This window comes from Octopus bimaculoides, chromosome 3 (genome assembly GCF_001194135.2).
Source record: "Octopus bimaculoides isolate UCB-OBI-ISO-001 chromosome 3, ASM119413v2, whole genome shotgun sequence".
Lineage (NCBI taxonomy): Eukaryota > Metazoa > Mollusca > Cephalopoda > Octopoda > Octopodidae > Octopus > Octopus bimaculoides.
In genome coordinates, this window is record NC_068983.1 from 100218923 (window position 1) to 100236645 (window position 17723).

Genomic DNA, 17723 nt, shown 5'->3' on the forward strand with positions numbered 1-17723 from the left:
TATATATATATATATATGAGAGAGAGTTCATGCATCACTTTTCCATCTTGACAAAGGTTGGATGGGACTTTTTGAAACAGTGCCCTTCCTGATATCAACTCTACTAGTTACCCCTTATGACATGGATGGATATTGTATGCCTGTTCTAAAAACTGTGATATACCTAGCAATGTATGTTCTTCTATCACTAGCTATATGTACTAGAAGTTCCTCACAGACCACTTTACTATAATATGTATTTAAGGCTCTTTCTGCCCCTCTCCATTTAATCCACATCTAATTCAAGACTTACATGCTTCTTTGTAGTCCATCCTTCTATACATTAATGACCTATGGATTGTCATTTAACTGCACATATTTATATGTCAGTGACACCCTCCAATTTTCAGCATATATTTTGTGTTTCAGCCTAGAGATAAAAATCCATGAGTAAAATGTCAATACTACTCATGGAAACAAAGGTATTACATTATACCAACTTTAAGCAAGCAATTTTCTATTTAAATTATTGTGCTTCCTACAAAAGCTAGGTTTAATATAATTGTCATGATTTTCTATTTTTTTATGGTGGCATAGATTGGATAAGTCTGCACCAGCACAACATTATGCCATTTCTTGCAGTCTCTTTTCATTACCTTTGTGAAGTCCAGGATCCTGTGATCAGCCTTTTCTACTTCTTCCCTCATCTTTTTTGGTCTTTGTTTTCCATAAACTCCTTACATTTAAATTACTTGACATTTCTTCACGTAGGTGTCATCCTTCATATCCATTACTTGTATTTACCAGTGCAGTCTTCTCTCTTGCAAGCTATGATAATTGCTTATAGGAATTCAATAGTCTTCATATACATTTCAGACTGATTTCCTTTACAAAAGGTAAAGGGTTAGATATAGTAAAGTGTTAGCTGATGCAGTCATTGCATGCACCTTTTATTTGAAATCGTTCAAACAAAACCTATCTGCATGACTGGCAAACTTACACTCACCAATATTTCAAATGTTGGTTCACCATTGAATTGTATCTTCCTTCTGTTATTTCTGACTAATGTCAGAGGAGGAAAAGAAGGGGCAGATCACTGAGACTGATGTGGTTGATATTCAGTTTCAGCATTTACAGTTTGTTGTCTGTTAGAGAAAACATGGACAGGGTGAATGTCAGAGGTTACAGTTCTGGGATAGAAACTACTGGGCAAAGTGTTTTATGCAAGATCTGAGAAGACAGTAAAGCTGATGGGTGAGGGTGTGCAGTTAGCAGGTTCAGATGAATAGAGGTCATTGTTGTAGTAGTAGTAGTAGTAGTAGTAGTAGTAGTAGTAGTAGTAGAACTTTGAGACGTTGTTGTGTGTCGGTAATCATATCTCTGGTGACTAGTTGAATGGTCTTTTGGATGCATGGTGGCTGCAGTATTCGAGTGTATGTCTTATTTGAACTTTGAAGCTATGCAAGGCTCTGTGATTAATTACTGAAAATAGAAGTGAAAACTATTCATCCCTTAGTCGTTCGTTCATCGTTTAACGTCCGCTTTCCATGCTAGCATGGGTTGGACGATTTGACTGAGGACTGGTGAAACTAGATGGCTACACCAGGCTCCAATCTGATTTGGCAGAGTTTCTACAGCTGGATGCCCTTCCTAACGCCAACCACTCTGAGAGTGTAGTGGATGCTTTTACATGCCACCGGTATGAAGGCCAGTCAGGTGGTACTGGCAACGGCCACGCTCAAAATGGTGTATTTTATGTGCCAGCCGCACAAGAGCCAGTCCAGAGGCACTGGCAACAATCTCGCTCGAAAGTCCTTACACCCTAAGTATTTAAGATATATTGCTTACTTATATATTGTGTCAGAATATTGTAAGAAATCTGCTTTATTTTACAAATTAATATCCTTGTTATAATATTGATAATGAATAAATATTATTGTTATTAGTTTCTATTAGTATCATATATTGATATAAGATGTTTCTTGCTTGATAATATTACTACCTGAATTTCCTCTTAATTATCCTAATATTCTATGTTCTATTTTACAGAGACATTGTTTCAGTTAAGGGTGAGTATTAAGCAACTTTTGTTTAATGTTGAATTTCTTTTGTTCCCTATCTGATGTTTAAAATGTATATAAATCTATCCTATATATTACCTATATTAATCTGGCACTTAACATTGTAAAAATGTCCATCAAACAAAATATTTAAAAAATGCAACAGCATACATTCATATTTACTGCTTATTAAGCCACTAGAGTTTTACAGTCATATGACAAGTAACTTTGGAAAAGTACTTTTGCCACCATGGGTAATATCAGGAAATTTGGTATACATACAATAATTATAATTTGTCTTTTATCACATTTCTTGGCACTACTTTTACAAAATGAAGAAATGAATGCTAATTTTCAAAAGGAAAAAATATTTATAGCCTTAAAAGATATCAAATGAAACAATATTCAAAAATTAAAAAAAGCTGAAAACAAAATTATTCTCCATGTTGATTTTATGTTATGGAAGTTCACACACACACACATCCCTTCTCTTTCTGTGTGTGTGTATGTATATATATATATTTAGTAGAACCAACTGAGTAACTCAAGGGTCAAGAGTTTCATGTATTGACACTTAGTGCTAACACATAAAACTCTCAGCTCTTGAGTCACTCTGTTTCTGCTAAATATTAATAAAAATATACATATACTCATATTTTGAGTTCTATTTTTCCTGTATGCATCACCATACCAACACACACACACACACACACACTCTTCTTTTTTCACTCTCTATAAATAATTTTTTTTCACTATGTGCCTGCCACCAAACTTAGTATGTCCACTCATCTTGAACCTGTTATGCTAACTGTCTTTTTCTACTCTCTCTTCCCCCTCTTTTTATATGATGTAAATTGTAATGGAGAAATTTTTTTCAATAGCTAAGAATGGGAAATCATCAAGCATTGCTGAATTCAGATAATTATCCAAACTGATTTTATGAATATATATATATATATGCACATAAAATACACCATTTTGAGTGTGGCCGTTGCCAGTACCGCCTGACTGGCCTTCGTGCCGGTGGCACGTAAAAGCACCCACTACACTCTCTGAGTGGTTGGCGTTAGGAAGGGCATCCAGCTGTAGAAACTCTGCAAAATCAGATTGAAGCCTGGTGTAGCCATCTGGTTTCACCAGTCCTCAGTCAAATCGTCCAACCCATGCTAGCATGGAAAGCGAACATTAAACGACGATGATGATGATGATATATATATATATATTAGGTGTATAGGAAGAAAATATAGTATATTGCCTTTATTGGATTTCATCCATTTACGAAGTTATCCACTATTTGATGCATCCTCTATACCAATTGGCTCTGTATTCATTTATTGTAATATCGAAGCACTTACAACATACCATAAATTAAGACCTACCTCTTTAATAAGGTATGTGTGCCTGCGAACCCAGGCAGCCTGGGTTCAATTCTCTGCATGAGAATATGTTATTTACGTACAAGCAGATCTGTGTAGTTCTGAAGTTTGCTTCCCAACCATATGGTAGGGTGCATGAGTGTGAATCATAATTTCTTAGATTACTTAGTAATTACATTCTTTAGGAAAACACTCTTTCCTTAATAATTTCATTTTCTAGGGAAGCACTTTCACGCTTTTGCAAAGGAAAACACTTTTACCTTCAATTAAGCTTTTATGGGGTGGCAGTGAATAAACAGTAAGGAAGTATTCCAATTTCTTGTTATCATTTATCTATTTTTTATTATTTTTGAACACTTCTGCCAATATTATTTTTACATCATATTTAAAGAAGCTTTTGTATTGAATGAAATTGAGAATTTGAAGTAACAACAGAAAGAATGAGGTGATAGAGAGACAACGGAAACAGGAAGAACAAAGGTAGGAAATAAAAGGAACCAAGAGATAATGAAATATGACAGAATATAAACATGAAGAGCACTGACTGTATTAAAGGAAAAAGTTAACAGATATGAAGGAGAACATGGATGATGAACAGTGAGCTGATTATATGGGATAGTTTTTGAGAGAGAAGTGAGATGACTGCAGAACAGTGAGTAGAATATCAGGAAGAACTTTTGAGAAAGGAATTGTGTAAGACAAGAAAGCATAAATGAAGAACAGTTGCTTAATTTGGGAAATGTTCAGACAAGAAGATAATATCAGAATGGAAATGAAAGATGTTACTTATTGATGGTGACTCTTATTTACAACTGTTACATGATGTCAAGACCAGGAGATAATAGTGCACACACACACACACATGATGGGCTTTTATCAGTTTCCATTTACCACTCACAATGCTTTGGTTGGCCTTGAGTTATAGTGGAAGATTAAGATGTTATGCAGTGGAACTAAACTGGAAACCATGTGGTTAGGAAGCAAACACAGCCACACTAGCTCTTATATGCATATATATAGATATACATGTATATTTATTATATGATGGACTCTCCTGTTGAAGATGATGTGTTAGTGTTCAGCTTTTGCCAAATGACATGCACAAATGATTTGTTTATAGTAATCAAATATTTGTGGCACACATTAGCTCACACTCACCATCAAATTGGCAATGAGTGGATAAGTGCACAGTGTACCACACATCAGGTGTCGAAGTGATCATAGAACAGTGTGAGATGAAATGTTTTTTTCAAGAACACAACACACCACCCAGTCTATGAACTGAAATCACAATCTAGTGATCATGAGTGCAACACCCTAACCACTAAGCCATGCACCCTCACACACACATACATGCGTGCACGCACACACACACACATATATATGCACATCAAAGTAACAGTAAGAATTAGTAATGCAATAATGTAATGGTATCCCACTGAATATATTGTCTTCAAGAAAGAGAGCTCTATATTGAATCAGCATTATGCAAGGTATTACTGCGTATATGTATATGGCTGTGTGGTTAAATAATTCGATTTCTGATTATGTGATTTAAGGTTCAGTCCCACCTAGGGTAAGTGTCTTACTATAGCCTTTAGTCAACCGAAGCCTTGTAGATTTTAGTAGACAGGAACTGAAAGAAGTTCATCATTATCGTCATTTTAGCATTCATTTTTTTCTCATGCTTGCATGTCTGGGATGGAATTCATTGAAGCAGATTTTCTACTGCTGGATGTCTGTCACGTTGCCAACCCTCACCTGTTTCTAAGCAAAGTTAGGTTTCTCCCTTGGGTGGGCATATTTCCATGGATGTTAGGAAACAAAGGATACTACTTGTAGGACATTGATGTGCATTTATAACTATTGCATGAGATCAAAGAGACACAAACACACACACACAAGTACAAGCATTCATGCACACACACAAGTACACACACACTATATATACATACACACATACATATACAAAGGGCTTCTTTCAGTTTATTATCTATCAAATTCATATGCAAGACTTTATTTGATCTGGGGTTGTAAGAGGTACCATACATGGGCTCTTTTCCCAGTGTTGCAACAGCTTATGATAAGGAGCTTTATACATTGTCACAAGTGGTACCAGCCTTTTAGATTAGAAGAGGATGTCCACAGAAGACAATCCCTAATTTGGATGACTTTGCATGACAACAGACAATGATCATATTGCAAAAGTGCATGCTGTGAGCTATGAAAGTCATTACCTGACTGTTCATGAAGAAGTGGGAATCTGTAAAAGTTCATACCTCATGATTTTAAGTGAAAAATTGAAGATGCATCACCTTCCTTCAGATTTTGTGCAGTGTCAGCTGATATGAACAAACTGAAAACCAAGAGTCTGTTAGAAGTTGTTTGATCATTCAAATGCCAATGAAAATTGAACAGTGTCCTAATGAGTGATGAAATGTGGGTGTTTGGCAATGATGATGAAACAAAGTAGTAGTCATTGCAGTGGATTGCTCACACAAATTTGATGGTGTGGTTGTTCTTTTTATATTGGAAGAGCTTCGTTCATCATAAGTTGACCAGTGATGATTTGTCCAACCGTTGCCAGCATGGAAAAATGATTGTAGAAATGATGATAACAATGATTGAATATTCAGTAGCTAACTATATTACTAGTATGTTGACATTATCATTCTCATTCTACTTTTGATTAAGTGAAAGTCATCCTAAGTGTATAATTCATTTCATAAGTATTTTTCTTTTATAGTTCACTACAAAACAACTTGAACGACTGGCACGAAAAGCAGAGAAAGAACAACATGCGCAGGAAAATCGCGTAAAAAAGGTAATCTCTTTAGTTGACTGATTGTAAAAAAAGTGTATGAATGTTTGAGTGTTTGATTGTGTGGTATTTTGATATTAAAGTACAATGTATGAGCATAGATGGACAGTAGTTTTTCATTGTTTTTGATGACATCTAGTGAGCTAAAACTAGGCAGTCTGAAGGTATATTAATTAGTGTGTGTGTGTTTGTGAATTAATGTAATGATATTGTATAACAGTAGTGTTTGGAGATACTATTGGATCTGATATTTTAGAAGGCAATGAGCTGGCAGAATTGTTAGCACGCCAGGCAAAATGCTTAGCAGCATTTCATCCATCTTTATGATCTGAGTTCAAATTCTGCTGGAGTCGATTTTGCCTTTCATCCTTTTGGTGTCAATAAAATAAGTACCAGTGGAGTACTGGGGTCGATGTAATCGACTTAGCCCCTTCCCTGAACTCACTGGCCTTGTGCCAAAATTTGAAATTAATATGTTAGTGACTGTAGTAAATGTGACATTTCCTGGATTGATAGATATGACTTTTGGAAAGGGTCAGGTACTATTGAGGACTAATGCAGTTTTTGGACACTGGAAAGCAATTCCAATCACTCTAATGCAGTTTTAATTGTGTTGAATCCGAAGTCAATATATCTTATATAAGGGTCAGAATACTTATTTCAAATATAACTCATCTTTAAAATAAACAAGAGGATTGACTACAGCACTTGTGCTGCTGTCACATAAAAGCACTTGTGCTGCTGTCATGTAAAAGCACTTGTGCCTGTAGCATGTTACAAACATCCAGCACACACTGTAAAGTGGTTGGCATTAAGAAGGGCATCCAGCCATAGAAACCAAGCCATGTCAGACTGAAACCTGGTGCAGCTTGCCAGAACTGGGCAAGCTGTCCAACCCATGCCAGCATAGAAAACAAATATTAAAGGCTGATGATGATAACTTCTACCAGAGATCTGGGGGAAATTTGTTTGTAATTTTTGGAGATGGGTACTATTTATGTATTTTAAATGTTGCTCATTGTTTGAAATTAATTTCAGAATGTGCCAGAGATTCTTATCAAAAATTGTAAAGATTTATCAAGAATTTATTAAAGTTTTAAATGGACATAAGGTAATATGTTTAACGTAGATTTGGTTGGAAATGTTAAAGAAGTCCATCATTAAAGGTTATTAAAAACTGGAAGATGATGTATTTTGGGTGAATGAAGACATTTATGGATTGAAGCAGTACAAGTACACTTAGCCTCTGTGACAATGAAAAGAGTGAGAAATGGTAGTGCAATTAGGAATGGAACAAAGTATACCCCCAGTGGAGTAAATAGGGAGACCTGATGTATACATGAATGTGAATATGGTGACTAAAGTAATAAGTGACTTAAACCAAAGTAATTAATAACTTAACCCTTCATTATTCTGATTACTCTATCGAATGTAATGCTTATTTATTCACATTGTTTTGAATCAATTATGCATTATTTTGTAGCTTCAAGATTCCACTGGTGTTTTTTGTATAATTTTAGAATGACATTGTAAAGTAGGTGTGAGAGGTTGGATCTGCTCAGTTTTAACGTAAAACAACTAGGATATTTGGGCCGGATATGACCAGATTAAATGCTAAAGAGTTAAAGATTGGAAAAGCTGTCACTTCATTGCAGATATTTGCTGAGATGTTGAGACATCAGGATGAGTTTGTTTTACACTAATTTCATAGTGAACTATGTTGTACAATAAGGTCATCATCAACTGCTACAAAATTAAGGATAAAGAGATTCTCAAGAAAGAAAATTGCTATTGCTAAGCCCTTTTTAAGTTAACAGCTCCAGTAAAGTTAGTATGTACATTGATTGTGTGAATCAGTAAGAAAGTGGATATTAAAATCTGTATCTCCTTTCATATTATATCATATTTATCTATTTCTTATTTTCTACTCTTTTTCTTTTTGCAGGCAATACAGCAAAAAAATATTGAAGTTGCTAAAGTTTATGCAGAGAATGCTATTAGGAAAAAAAATGAACAATTGAACTACTTGCGTATGGCTGCTCGTGTAGATGCAGTATCAAGTAAAGTGCAGACAGCTGTCACAATGAAACAAGTATGAACTTTTTCATTGTTCTCTAAGAATTCTAATTCAATATTTTTGTACATATTTAGCAAATTTCTATTTCATTTAACTTTCTAAAGTTTTCAACATTTATTCCTGTAACTTCAATTTTTTGTTGATTCATTTCAGTACTATTTTCATATGAAACTTTTGCTTGAAAAGTTCATATCCTTAGAATAATTCCAATGAATATTTAATAATAAGCAATAAGACTTTTCTCTATCATTGTCTAAGATTCCTAATCAAAACTATTTGTACTAGTTAAACAATTTTATGGTTAATTAATAATCAAGTTATTGATGGTGATAAACACTATAAAGAAAGGAAGTGTGTTCCTGGATAGCCAAGTCATTGATTCATCTTTGATTTCTGGTTTTAGTCATTCTTTTCACCTTAAATTGTTCATCAAGTATTATGCAAATATATTTCCCTTTTTCTAGTTCATACATGATGATAGTAGGCAAGAAACTAAAACTTTAGAGCCAGTTAATAGCTTGGTTAATGAATGAAGTCTTTGAGAGGAAACTTGTGTTAGCTTGTTCCAAGATTACCTATTTTTGCATGAAACATTTTCTATCAGCTTACAGCTTCATATAAATGTAATTCTTAGATTTCACAAAAAGTAAAATATTTATACCAAAATTTACATAAAATCGTTTAAAATTTGTAAAATAGTGAAACTAAGTTGAAACCAGCAACTCAGGAAAAGATTTATTGCCTGTTATTAAATATTTATTTTATTAAGAATTTGAAATTTCTTATCAAAATGGCCTTAAAATGAATCAAAGATGAACCAAAAAACAGTCTTATGAATTACAAACTTTAAAACTCAAAAACTTTTTGTTATAGGAATAAATGTTGAAAAATATATATTATAAACAGTATACTATGTTTTCAACAAGCAATATAAAAGAAGTAAATTCCTAGCAGTATTTGAGCTCAGAATGTAGTGGAACAAGAGTAAACTTTTAGAGGCTTTTAACCCTTTCGTTACTGTATTTATTTTGAGATGCTCTGTGTTTCTTTGAATTACTTTAAATATAACAAAGAATTTAGTAAAATAACTTAGTTATCATTAAGCTAGTTTTAGGAACATAAATTGTGATTAAGGTTTGGTGGAAGATTTTAATTCAAAACTTATAAAAACAAGACATTTGTACTCAGAGCCAGAGCCGGTTTCAGCCAGGTTGGTAATGAAAGGGTTAAACTATCATTCTAGCCTATCTACCAACATGTATTCTTAAGTATTGAAAGTAGTCTAGTTTCCTTATATTGATATTAGGTCATGAATTCGTAAGGAAGGAGCAGAAACTTATTTCATCACCTTTAGTTCATTTCTGTACTTATTAATGAAAGCCAAAACCATCCTTCAGTATTTGAACTCGGGATGTAGAAGAGAGAGAGGAGCTAAACTGAAAAGACCTTATCCTTATACTTTACCATTGCTGCCACGTCATCACTTCTCTTATTGTTCCCAATTAATGAAACAGATGGTAAAAAACAGCAAAGTTTTATTACAATGTGCAGTTTCTGGTTCTTTCAACTCTGGGTTAAAACCCTGTTGATTTTGCTTTTCTCCCTGTGCTGCCTAACTGGCTTTCGTGCCGGTGGCACACCAAAAGCACCATTCAAGTGTAGTCGATGCCAGTACCACCTGACTGGCCCTTGTGCTGGTGGCACATAAAAAGCACCCACTACACTCTTGGAGTGGTTGACATTAGGAAGGGCATCCAGCTGTAAAAACCTTGCCAGATCAGATTGGAGCCTGGTACAGCCTTGTGGCTTGCCAGTCCTCAGTCCAACCTATGTCAGCATGGAAAGCGGACATTAAATGATGATGATGATGATCCATGATGTTAATAATATAAGTACCAGTAGTCTACTTGGTTTGATTCTGTTGGTTACTCATCACCTATAGAATAATTAGCTTTGTACCAAAATAATTTATATTCCTCAAGTTTCAAAAACTTTTGGAGAATACTGCTGGAGAAGTCTTAAAGCTACTTAAAATAGTATTATTGAAGTACCTCTATAGACATGTTTATGTCTAATGTAAGTGATTTATCTGTTTTCTTGTTCGAGTCTTATTGATGTTTTTATTTTTATTTTAGGTGGCCAAAAATATTGAAGGAGTCACAAAATCATTGGAGAAAGCAGCATCTGCATCAGATTTAGTAAAGGTAAAAATCATCTGTATTCAGTTTATATATATGTTGGTTAAACTGACCTTGAATAGAAGAGGAGGGCTTGCAAATTCAACATGTTAAATGATGCAGAATTAAGAATGTTTGTATACAATTTTTTTCTACTACTGATAAAATGTTTTTAACCAGTGTGCTGTAAAATGGGTTGTTACATCAACATTTTTTTTTTTCCCTATTTTCCATAAGAAAGACATCAGGAGCAGATGTGGAATCATCCTTCAGAGAAAGGACATTCCCGGTCCCCACCTAAATGGCCCTCATCAGACTGAGCTGAGATTTCCTACTCCTGGTGAATGACACCTTTGCACCACTCCGGTGACAACCCTCCAATCTTTCCTGTCCTTCAGGGCTTTCCCCATTTGGTGGATGGGAGTGCTGATGGCTTTGTCCCAGTCATTTCACACAACATGCCTTATAGGTAGTTGGTGTACTTCCCTGGGGAAGAGAATTTTGGAGGTTTGTACAGGAGTTTGTTGCTGGTGAGGGTTTTACAAGGTTGAAGTGCAGATCTTACCTCAACTTCTTTTAGTTGCCTTTTATGACACATAGAGGAGACAGGTCTATTCTTTCGCATGTCCAAGGCCCCTAGGAACCGCCGGAGCTTCTTTGGTATCAGGATGCTTTACAGGATTATGGGTTGCCATACTGTTTCGCCATGTTGCTCAATTTTCCTAGTCAAACCCTGCTTACCATGTTCTTTTCACTGAGGTTCTAGCTGGGATGATGGCTCGTATTGGTCAACCACATGGCAGATAAGACAGTATTTCACAGAGATGGGGACTGACTGTGACTCTGCTTGAGAGGACCCAGGAATATACTGACAAATGGTGAATGCAGCAACGCACTTGAATGGTGCATGCCCCTACACCTTATTTGACCTGACAAGAAAAGAGCAGTGCCCATAGCCATTTTGCCCCACCCATCCTACCAAACTGAGACATCAAGGTGACTGGATGAATTTAATGTAATTTGTATTCTAGGGAGTGAAGAGAGACTTTCGAAAGTTTGTGAGATTTATGTAAAAGAATCAGTTTGAATGAATAAGCACTTTATCCATAACCTTCACATTTTTCTATGCTCGATTCTGAAAGTTTGCTAATTTAGTGACAAACTTATTTTTATTGAATGTATCAATCCCATTCAGTAACATTTTTGTTATGAGAAAATTTTTTTATTCAAAGTGTTTCTATATTTATTGTCTATCTTTATGCTGCTTGTTTTTTGCTTTTGGTTCAGTTTAATCTAATAGTTATGTCATCTTTCTCCTAGATTGAACAAATAATGCAAAAGTTTGAGAAGCAATTTGAAGACCTTGATGTTAAAACTTCTGTGAGTATCATACTATTTCTATGTTTTATTATTGTTTATTTTCAAGGTTTTTGTTATTAGTTGTTTCTGTTTTCTTGTCTTGTAACAATGTTACAAGACATGAAAATAAACCATTAACAATACAAACTTTGCACTAAGTAAAGTTTCTCTGATTTATTGCTAAAAAATTTCATTGAAATATCTTTTGTATTTTTAAATCGACAGCTCATTTTGTTAGTTATATTCTCAAATCCTTTATTATTCTGTTACCTATTCACAGCTAGCTTGAGAACCATTTTGAGTTAAGTGTCAAATGCTACGGACACTTTGCAATGCTGGTAACAGAATATAAATTCTCTACAACTCAGTTGCTTGTCCAGTATCTCATTAACTTGGTCATTTATGGTTTTCATATGCATAAGCTAAAGAGAACCATAGAACATAGCAATTGTAATTTATTATACTCCTACTCCCAAACATATTAAGCAAGATGCATTGTGTTATCAGGTTTTTTTTTTTTTTTTTTTTTTTTTTTTGTTATAGGTTTATTCCATTTATTTCTGATCCCTGTTGCTGTCAGAAATATTCTCTTTAAAATCTGTTTTTATATGTATTTTCATGGATTGCTGTTATGCAGCTGCTATTAAGAAATAAATAACAGAAAATATGGACAGACATTTCTAATAATATTACAATGTACTAAAACTTAGCCCAGTTTTCAAGGCACTAAGTTTTTGAATAACAACCTCATTCTTTGGAATTGATTATCAGTTAATCAAAAGCCTTTTCCATATGAGATATGCGTTACTACAAATCACTCATTAATTTGTTAGAGCAGTGAGCTGTATCTCATCATGGTCCTTATTTATAGCTATGAGGGCTGAATCATCGGAAGTTAGATGTCTATATAAGGAGTTGGTGAGTCCTAGTGATTAAATATAAAATTGTTTTCTTTATCTGTGAGGCAACACCTGAAAGGATTTGAATAGTTTTGACCCAAATACCAATGAATAAAACACTTATTTTATAGGTATTTATGGACAATATTTTACATCCATTTCTTTCTATTCTTGCATGGTTGGAATTGTTTTTGTTGGAGCAATTGTTTTTTACAGCTGGATTCCCTTTCTACTACTGAACTACTCAACTTTAGTGGTCAGACAAGCTGAAAAAAGTAGAACTGTGTCTAGCTCAGGAACATAACACAATGACCATAGCAGTAAGGTTTGAACTTGATACCCATGGAATCAGTAGTCCACTATTGTAATCTCATTGTGCCAATTTACTTTTACAAATATCTCCCACAGTATTTTGTTTTCCTTTTTCTCTGGAGTTGTTAATCTTTTTTTTTTTTTTAGACATTGGAGTCGTCAATGAGTTCTGCTACCACTTTAACAACACCTCAAGATCAGGTTGAAGCACTGATACAACAAGTTGCCGAAGAGAATGGCCTGGAGATGATAGACCAGCTCAAAGATCTGAACCCTGCTTCAGGCTCCATTAGATCAACAGTTACTGCAGATTCTGTTAAAGAAGATGATCTTACTCGAAGGTGGGCATCTTATAAGTCATTTGCTAATTTTTGCACTGCAGAGTAAGAAGCTTGTTAATAGACCCTTTTAAAAGTAGAAAAAAAAACATTAAAATATTTCATCACTGAATTTAGCTGAGAACTGCTATCTGACATGTAAATATGGTAATGATTATGTCAATGGAGTAGTTATACATTTTTTTATTAATTTAGATATATATAATTCATACATATATTTTTACCTGGCACCAGCACCCATGAGCACGCAAGATTAGGATTGCTCAGCTGAAGAGAGATGCAGGCATGTCCCCTACATCCCTCTTCAACTGAGCAATCCTAATCTTGCAGGTTTGTGGTTGCTGGTGCCATGTAAAAAGCACCCAGTACACTCTGTAAAGTGGTTGGCATTAGGGTGGGCATCCAACTATAGAAACCATACCAAAACAGACTTGTAGCCCAGGCAGCTCTTCAGCTGGCCAGCTCCTGTCAAACCAGCCAACCCATGCCAGCATGGAAAACACATGTTAAATGATAATGATGATAGTGTGTATTAAAAGATTACAGGTTAGTTCACCACCATCAATTCATCAGAGGAGAGTTCACTGCCATCAATTCACCATGAGGAAAGTTCACCACAAAGAAAGTTTACCAAGAAAATATATCCATAGTATCTGATCATTGATAGTTAAAAACTATTTTATTTAAGAAAAACGTGAGAAAAATTGATGTTGAAAAATTATGTTGAAAAATTGATGTTGAAAAATTATGTTGAAAAATTTGTACGGTGAACTTTCTCTGTGGGGAATTGATGATGGTGAACTTACCAGACATGGTATTAGAAAGGAATTTTTTGTGTTTGATTGTCTTAAACTAAGTGATGTCAGTGGATAGATTGATATGAACTTTGAAATTAGACTGGAATACTCTAGTATCTAATGTTTGTTAAGAGAAGTACACTCACTTAAAGACAAAAATTATGATGCATAGTATTAAATGTGAACAATGCTATAAGATAAAAGTATATTCTAGATAAATTAGCAAAGTTAAGCCAGTAAAACCTTTAACCTTGTCATATCTGGCCCAAATATTCTACCTGTTTTATGTTAAAACTGACCCAATCCAACCTCTCACACATACCCTACAATATCATTGTAAAAATATACAAACACACCATTGAAATGTTGAAGCTACAAGATAATGTGTGATTAATTCAAAACAATGTGAATAAATATGTATTACATACGACAAAGAAATTTGAATGCTAAAGTGTTAAACAAAAATTTTTTTTCTGTACAAAAGATAGGCTGTAGGAAACAAATGTAAGGTACCTGATGCCGCATGTAAGTGAGACATGAGTGGATAAAAGCTGTATGATCAAGTATGCATTAAGAGGTGGTACACAAGTAAGAGAGACTAGCTAGGAATTTAGTCATTAACCGAAGTGTGTGGAAGAGAACACTGCTAGTCTGTATGAGTAATATAAATAAACAAGCTGTGCCTTTAAAAAAAGTGTCATATACTGACAGTGAAAGGTGCCCATGATAAAGGAACCCCCTATAGAAACATGGGAAGAAGTAGTTGAGAGCATATCTCAAGATATTGGTCTTCATTGATGAAATAAATTAGGATCAAGACAAGTGTCAACACACCTGACAGATGTACCCAGCATGTTCTAACATAAAAAAAAACAAATTAAAATGATGATAATGATTGGGACTGTATTATGACAAGAAACAATTATCAGGAATCAAGTCATTTTATTTAGCTCAGTGCATGTCCACTTTTTGTTGCAAGTGGACCAGAAATAACACTAATGATTTTATAGCAACCACCGGTGCTGAAAAGATTAGGTCTCTCCAATGCATCTCAGATCTTTGTTGAACTATGAGGAAATATGAATGGAAGAGCAAATGGAATTTATGCTAGACTGCTGCTCACATAAATGTTGAGTCCAACTTCTCAGCATATCACTGTGGCAGTCATTGATAGAACATTCCTTGTAAAACCCAACTTATTTGGGATGGCTTCTTCAGTATTGTGGCAATCACCACTACAACACTCCCCAATGGAATCTGGTGCACAGTCTCCCAGATGGAATTATATATTTGAGACAGTGCCAGTTTAACCACCTGAGTATTTGATACAAGTATTGTGGGGAATAGCATCAACCAGTTTAAAATGATTGAGCTTTGGTTCATATCAGATGTTGGGATTAAACTATTTAAGCAAAACTTCTCTAGGTTCAGAGACCCATCCAAGTAAAGACTGTCCCATTATCAAGCAACACCAACAACACTGAAAGTTAAATAGTTTTTTATAAGACATTCAGTTGGTTGCAATGTAAAGGAGAGATCTAATTACATGGAGTGATTCTTCAAAATGTCACTGCATTGTTTTCTTGTAACTTTCTTGACTATAGGCTAGTGTTATTGTACTAAATAGAGTTCCTTTTAGATGTTTTATTGGAGTTTTGTTCTTGTAAAATTTAGAAATATCTTGAGACATAAATTAGGATCTTCAATCTGAGTAGATTGAAGCTAGAGTATCAAACAAGAAGAATATGGTTTGAAGACAGTAAGGTACTGTAGGAGCTGTCATAGCACAATATTCAAATGCAAAGGGAAACTTAAAGTATTTATAGTCACAGGCAAGTAGTGGTAAGAACTTCCTTAGAAAATGGCAAGTTCTTTGATTTGACATAGTGCCATGATCAAGTCACTCTAGCAATAGGTTGACAATTCACTCCAAATTATAGTTCCAGAAGCATTAGTTTCAACATGTAGTGGAATTTAATAAGATAGGTGAGAGAAAGGCATTAACTATTGAAATTTTAAGCTGATGAATAGCATCAAGGTGTGCATTTTGCAGTGGAAAAGCAGGATTTACTATTAGGTACTTGGACTGGAAATAACAATAGGGATTTCATCACAGAAAACTAGTCTAAGAGAATTTAGAATAAGGAATAATTCCTAAGATTGTTAATGCTGGTGCTGATTATTGATGCTGAAGTAGCATAATAGGACATGATACAATGTAACATAGTTGTGTAGTATCATCATTTTATATCTGTTTTTCCATGCTGTCATGTGTTGGATGGATTTCACAGTGTCTCATCACTTGTCACATTTCTTCTTCGTCAGGTACATGTAGCAACAGAAAACCAGCCATTTTCATTTGTATGGGATTTTTTTTTTATTGCTGAATGCATTTCCAATCATCAATCAATTTACAGCATTGACACTGGATACATTTTATTGTGCCATTGAACACTAGAAAGTATGTCACACAACAAAAGTGCCTTTTCTACCATGTATCAATTTTATTCAAAAATACTTTCTAGTTGGGTTTCCTGTGCAGGGGCTTCTGGAATCCACATTTCCTTTTGTTCCCTTTTATACATTTTTTCAGTTGGATGCCCTTCCTATAACCAACCACTTCACAACATACACAAAGAGCATTTTATCTTGTCATTGGCACTAGTAAGGTTGTCTTTGACAAAATTAAGGAGTACCCTCTCCCCTCTGCCCATTTGTTCCTTTTTTTGTCACATGTATTGCTATCTTTGTTCATCTTTACTGGAGGGATCAGGCAAACAAGATATAACAGTGTCTCAATAAAATGGTAGAGTGAGGCTGTCTCTGTGATGTATGTTTTTATTACATGTAATAATGTTTTTCTGTATTGTAATTATTATTTATATTTCTCTTTGCATTTTATCTTGCAGATTACAAGCTTTGAGGAATTAGTCATCGTTGTATATTTTTTTTTTTTTGCTTTTTGATGAGAGAAATAATGGTGATTTACACGTTATCTGTAAATTGAATTAAACATACACCAAATGCTGACATCCGCCCAATATGGAAGCCTCCTAATCCACTTACATTATTTCATGTACACTCTTATATATATATATATAAATATGAACAAGTTTTGTTTTAAGGTTTTAAAGACTGTTTCAAAAATAAACAGACTTGTTAAGTTGCAAAAGAAATAAATTTACATCTTTTTCAGAATTTTTTTTCAAAATCAGAAATTACTTTATTTTTCAAAGATTTCTTGCCTTAGCAGTTTATAAAAAGTAAGAATTATGAAATTTCTGTACAGTCTTTCATCATTTTCCTACAAAACTCCAAATTAAGAGACGTTTTTTAGTTTCAAAGAGAAAAATGGCTCGACTGACTTGCTCATTTTCATGGACATCATATTGTTTTTCTTCTGTTATTTTTCTTTCACTCCAGATCAACTCTCTTTGTCGCTTTCTCGTATCTTTTGAATCTGTGTATATTTTGTTTTTTATTTATTGTTGAAAAAATTATAAAATAAAACTCATGCCATTATTTTTA

At 34.3% G+C, this 17723-nt stretch overlaps 2 protein-coding genes across 3 annotated transcripts in view; one reads left to right on the plus strand and one right to left on the minus strand.

The window, feature by feature from the left end:
- The window catches only part of LOC106882647 (pseudouridylate synthase RPUSD2), a 30954-nt gene extending 29935 nt beyond the window's left edge, over positions 1–1019 (minus strand). Inside the window, exon 1 of the mRNA XM_014933391.2 lies at positions 636–1019. The gene's annotated coding sequence lies outside the window, so the exon portion shown is untranslated. The remainder of the gene's footprint in view (positions 1–635) is intronic.
- The window catches only part of LOC106882648 (charged multivesicular body protein 1a), a 19815-nt gene extending 2092 nt beyond the window's left edge, over positions 1–17723 (plus strand). For both annotated transcript variants that reach the window (XM_014933393.2, XM_014933394.2), the window contains exons 2-8: positions 2029–2048; positions 6162–6239; positions 8182–8328; positions 10449–10517; positions 11811–11870; positions 13208–13401; positions 17105–17723. In XM_014933393.2, the coding sequence (XP_014788879.1) occupies positions 2029–2048; positions 6162–6239; positions 8182–8328; positions 10449–10517; positions 11811–11870; positions 13208–13401; positions 17105–17126 (590 nt within the window). In that variant the 3' untranslated portion in view covers positions 17127–17723. The remainder of the gene's footprint in view (positions 1–2028; positions 2049–6161; positions 6240–8181; positions 8329–10448; positions 10518–11810; positions 11871–13207; positions 13402–17104) is intronic.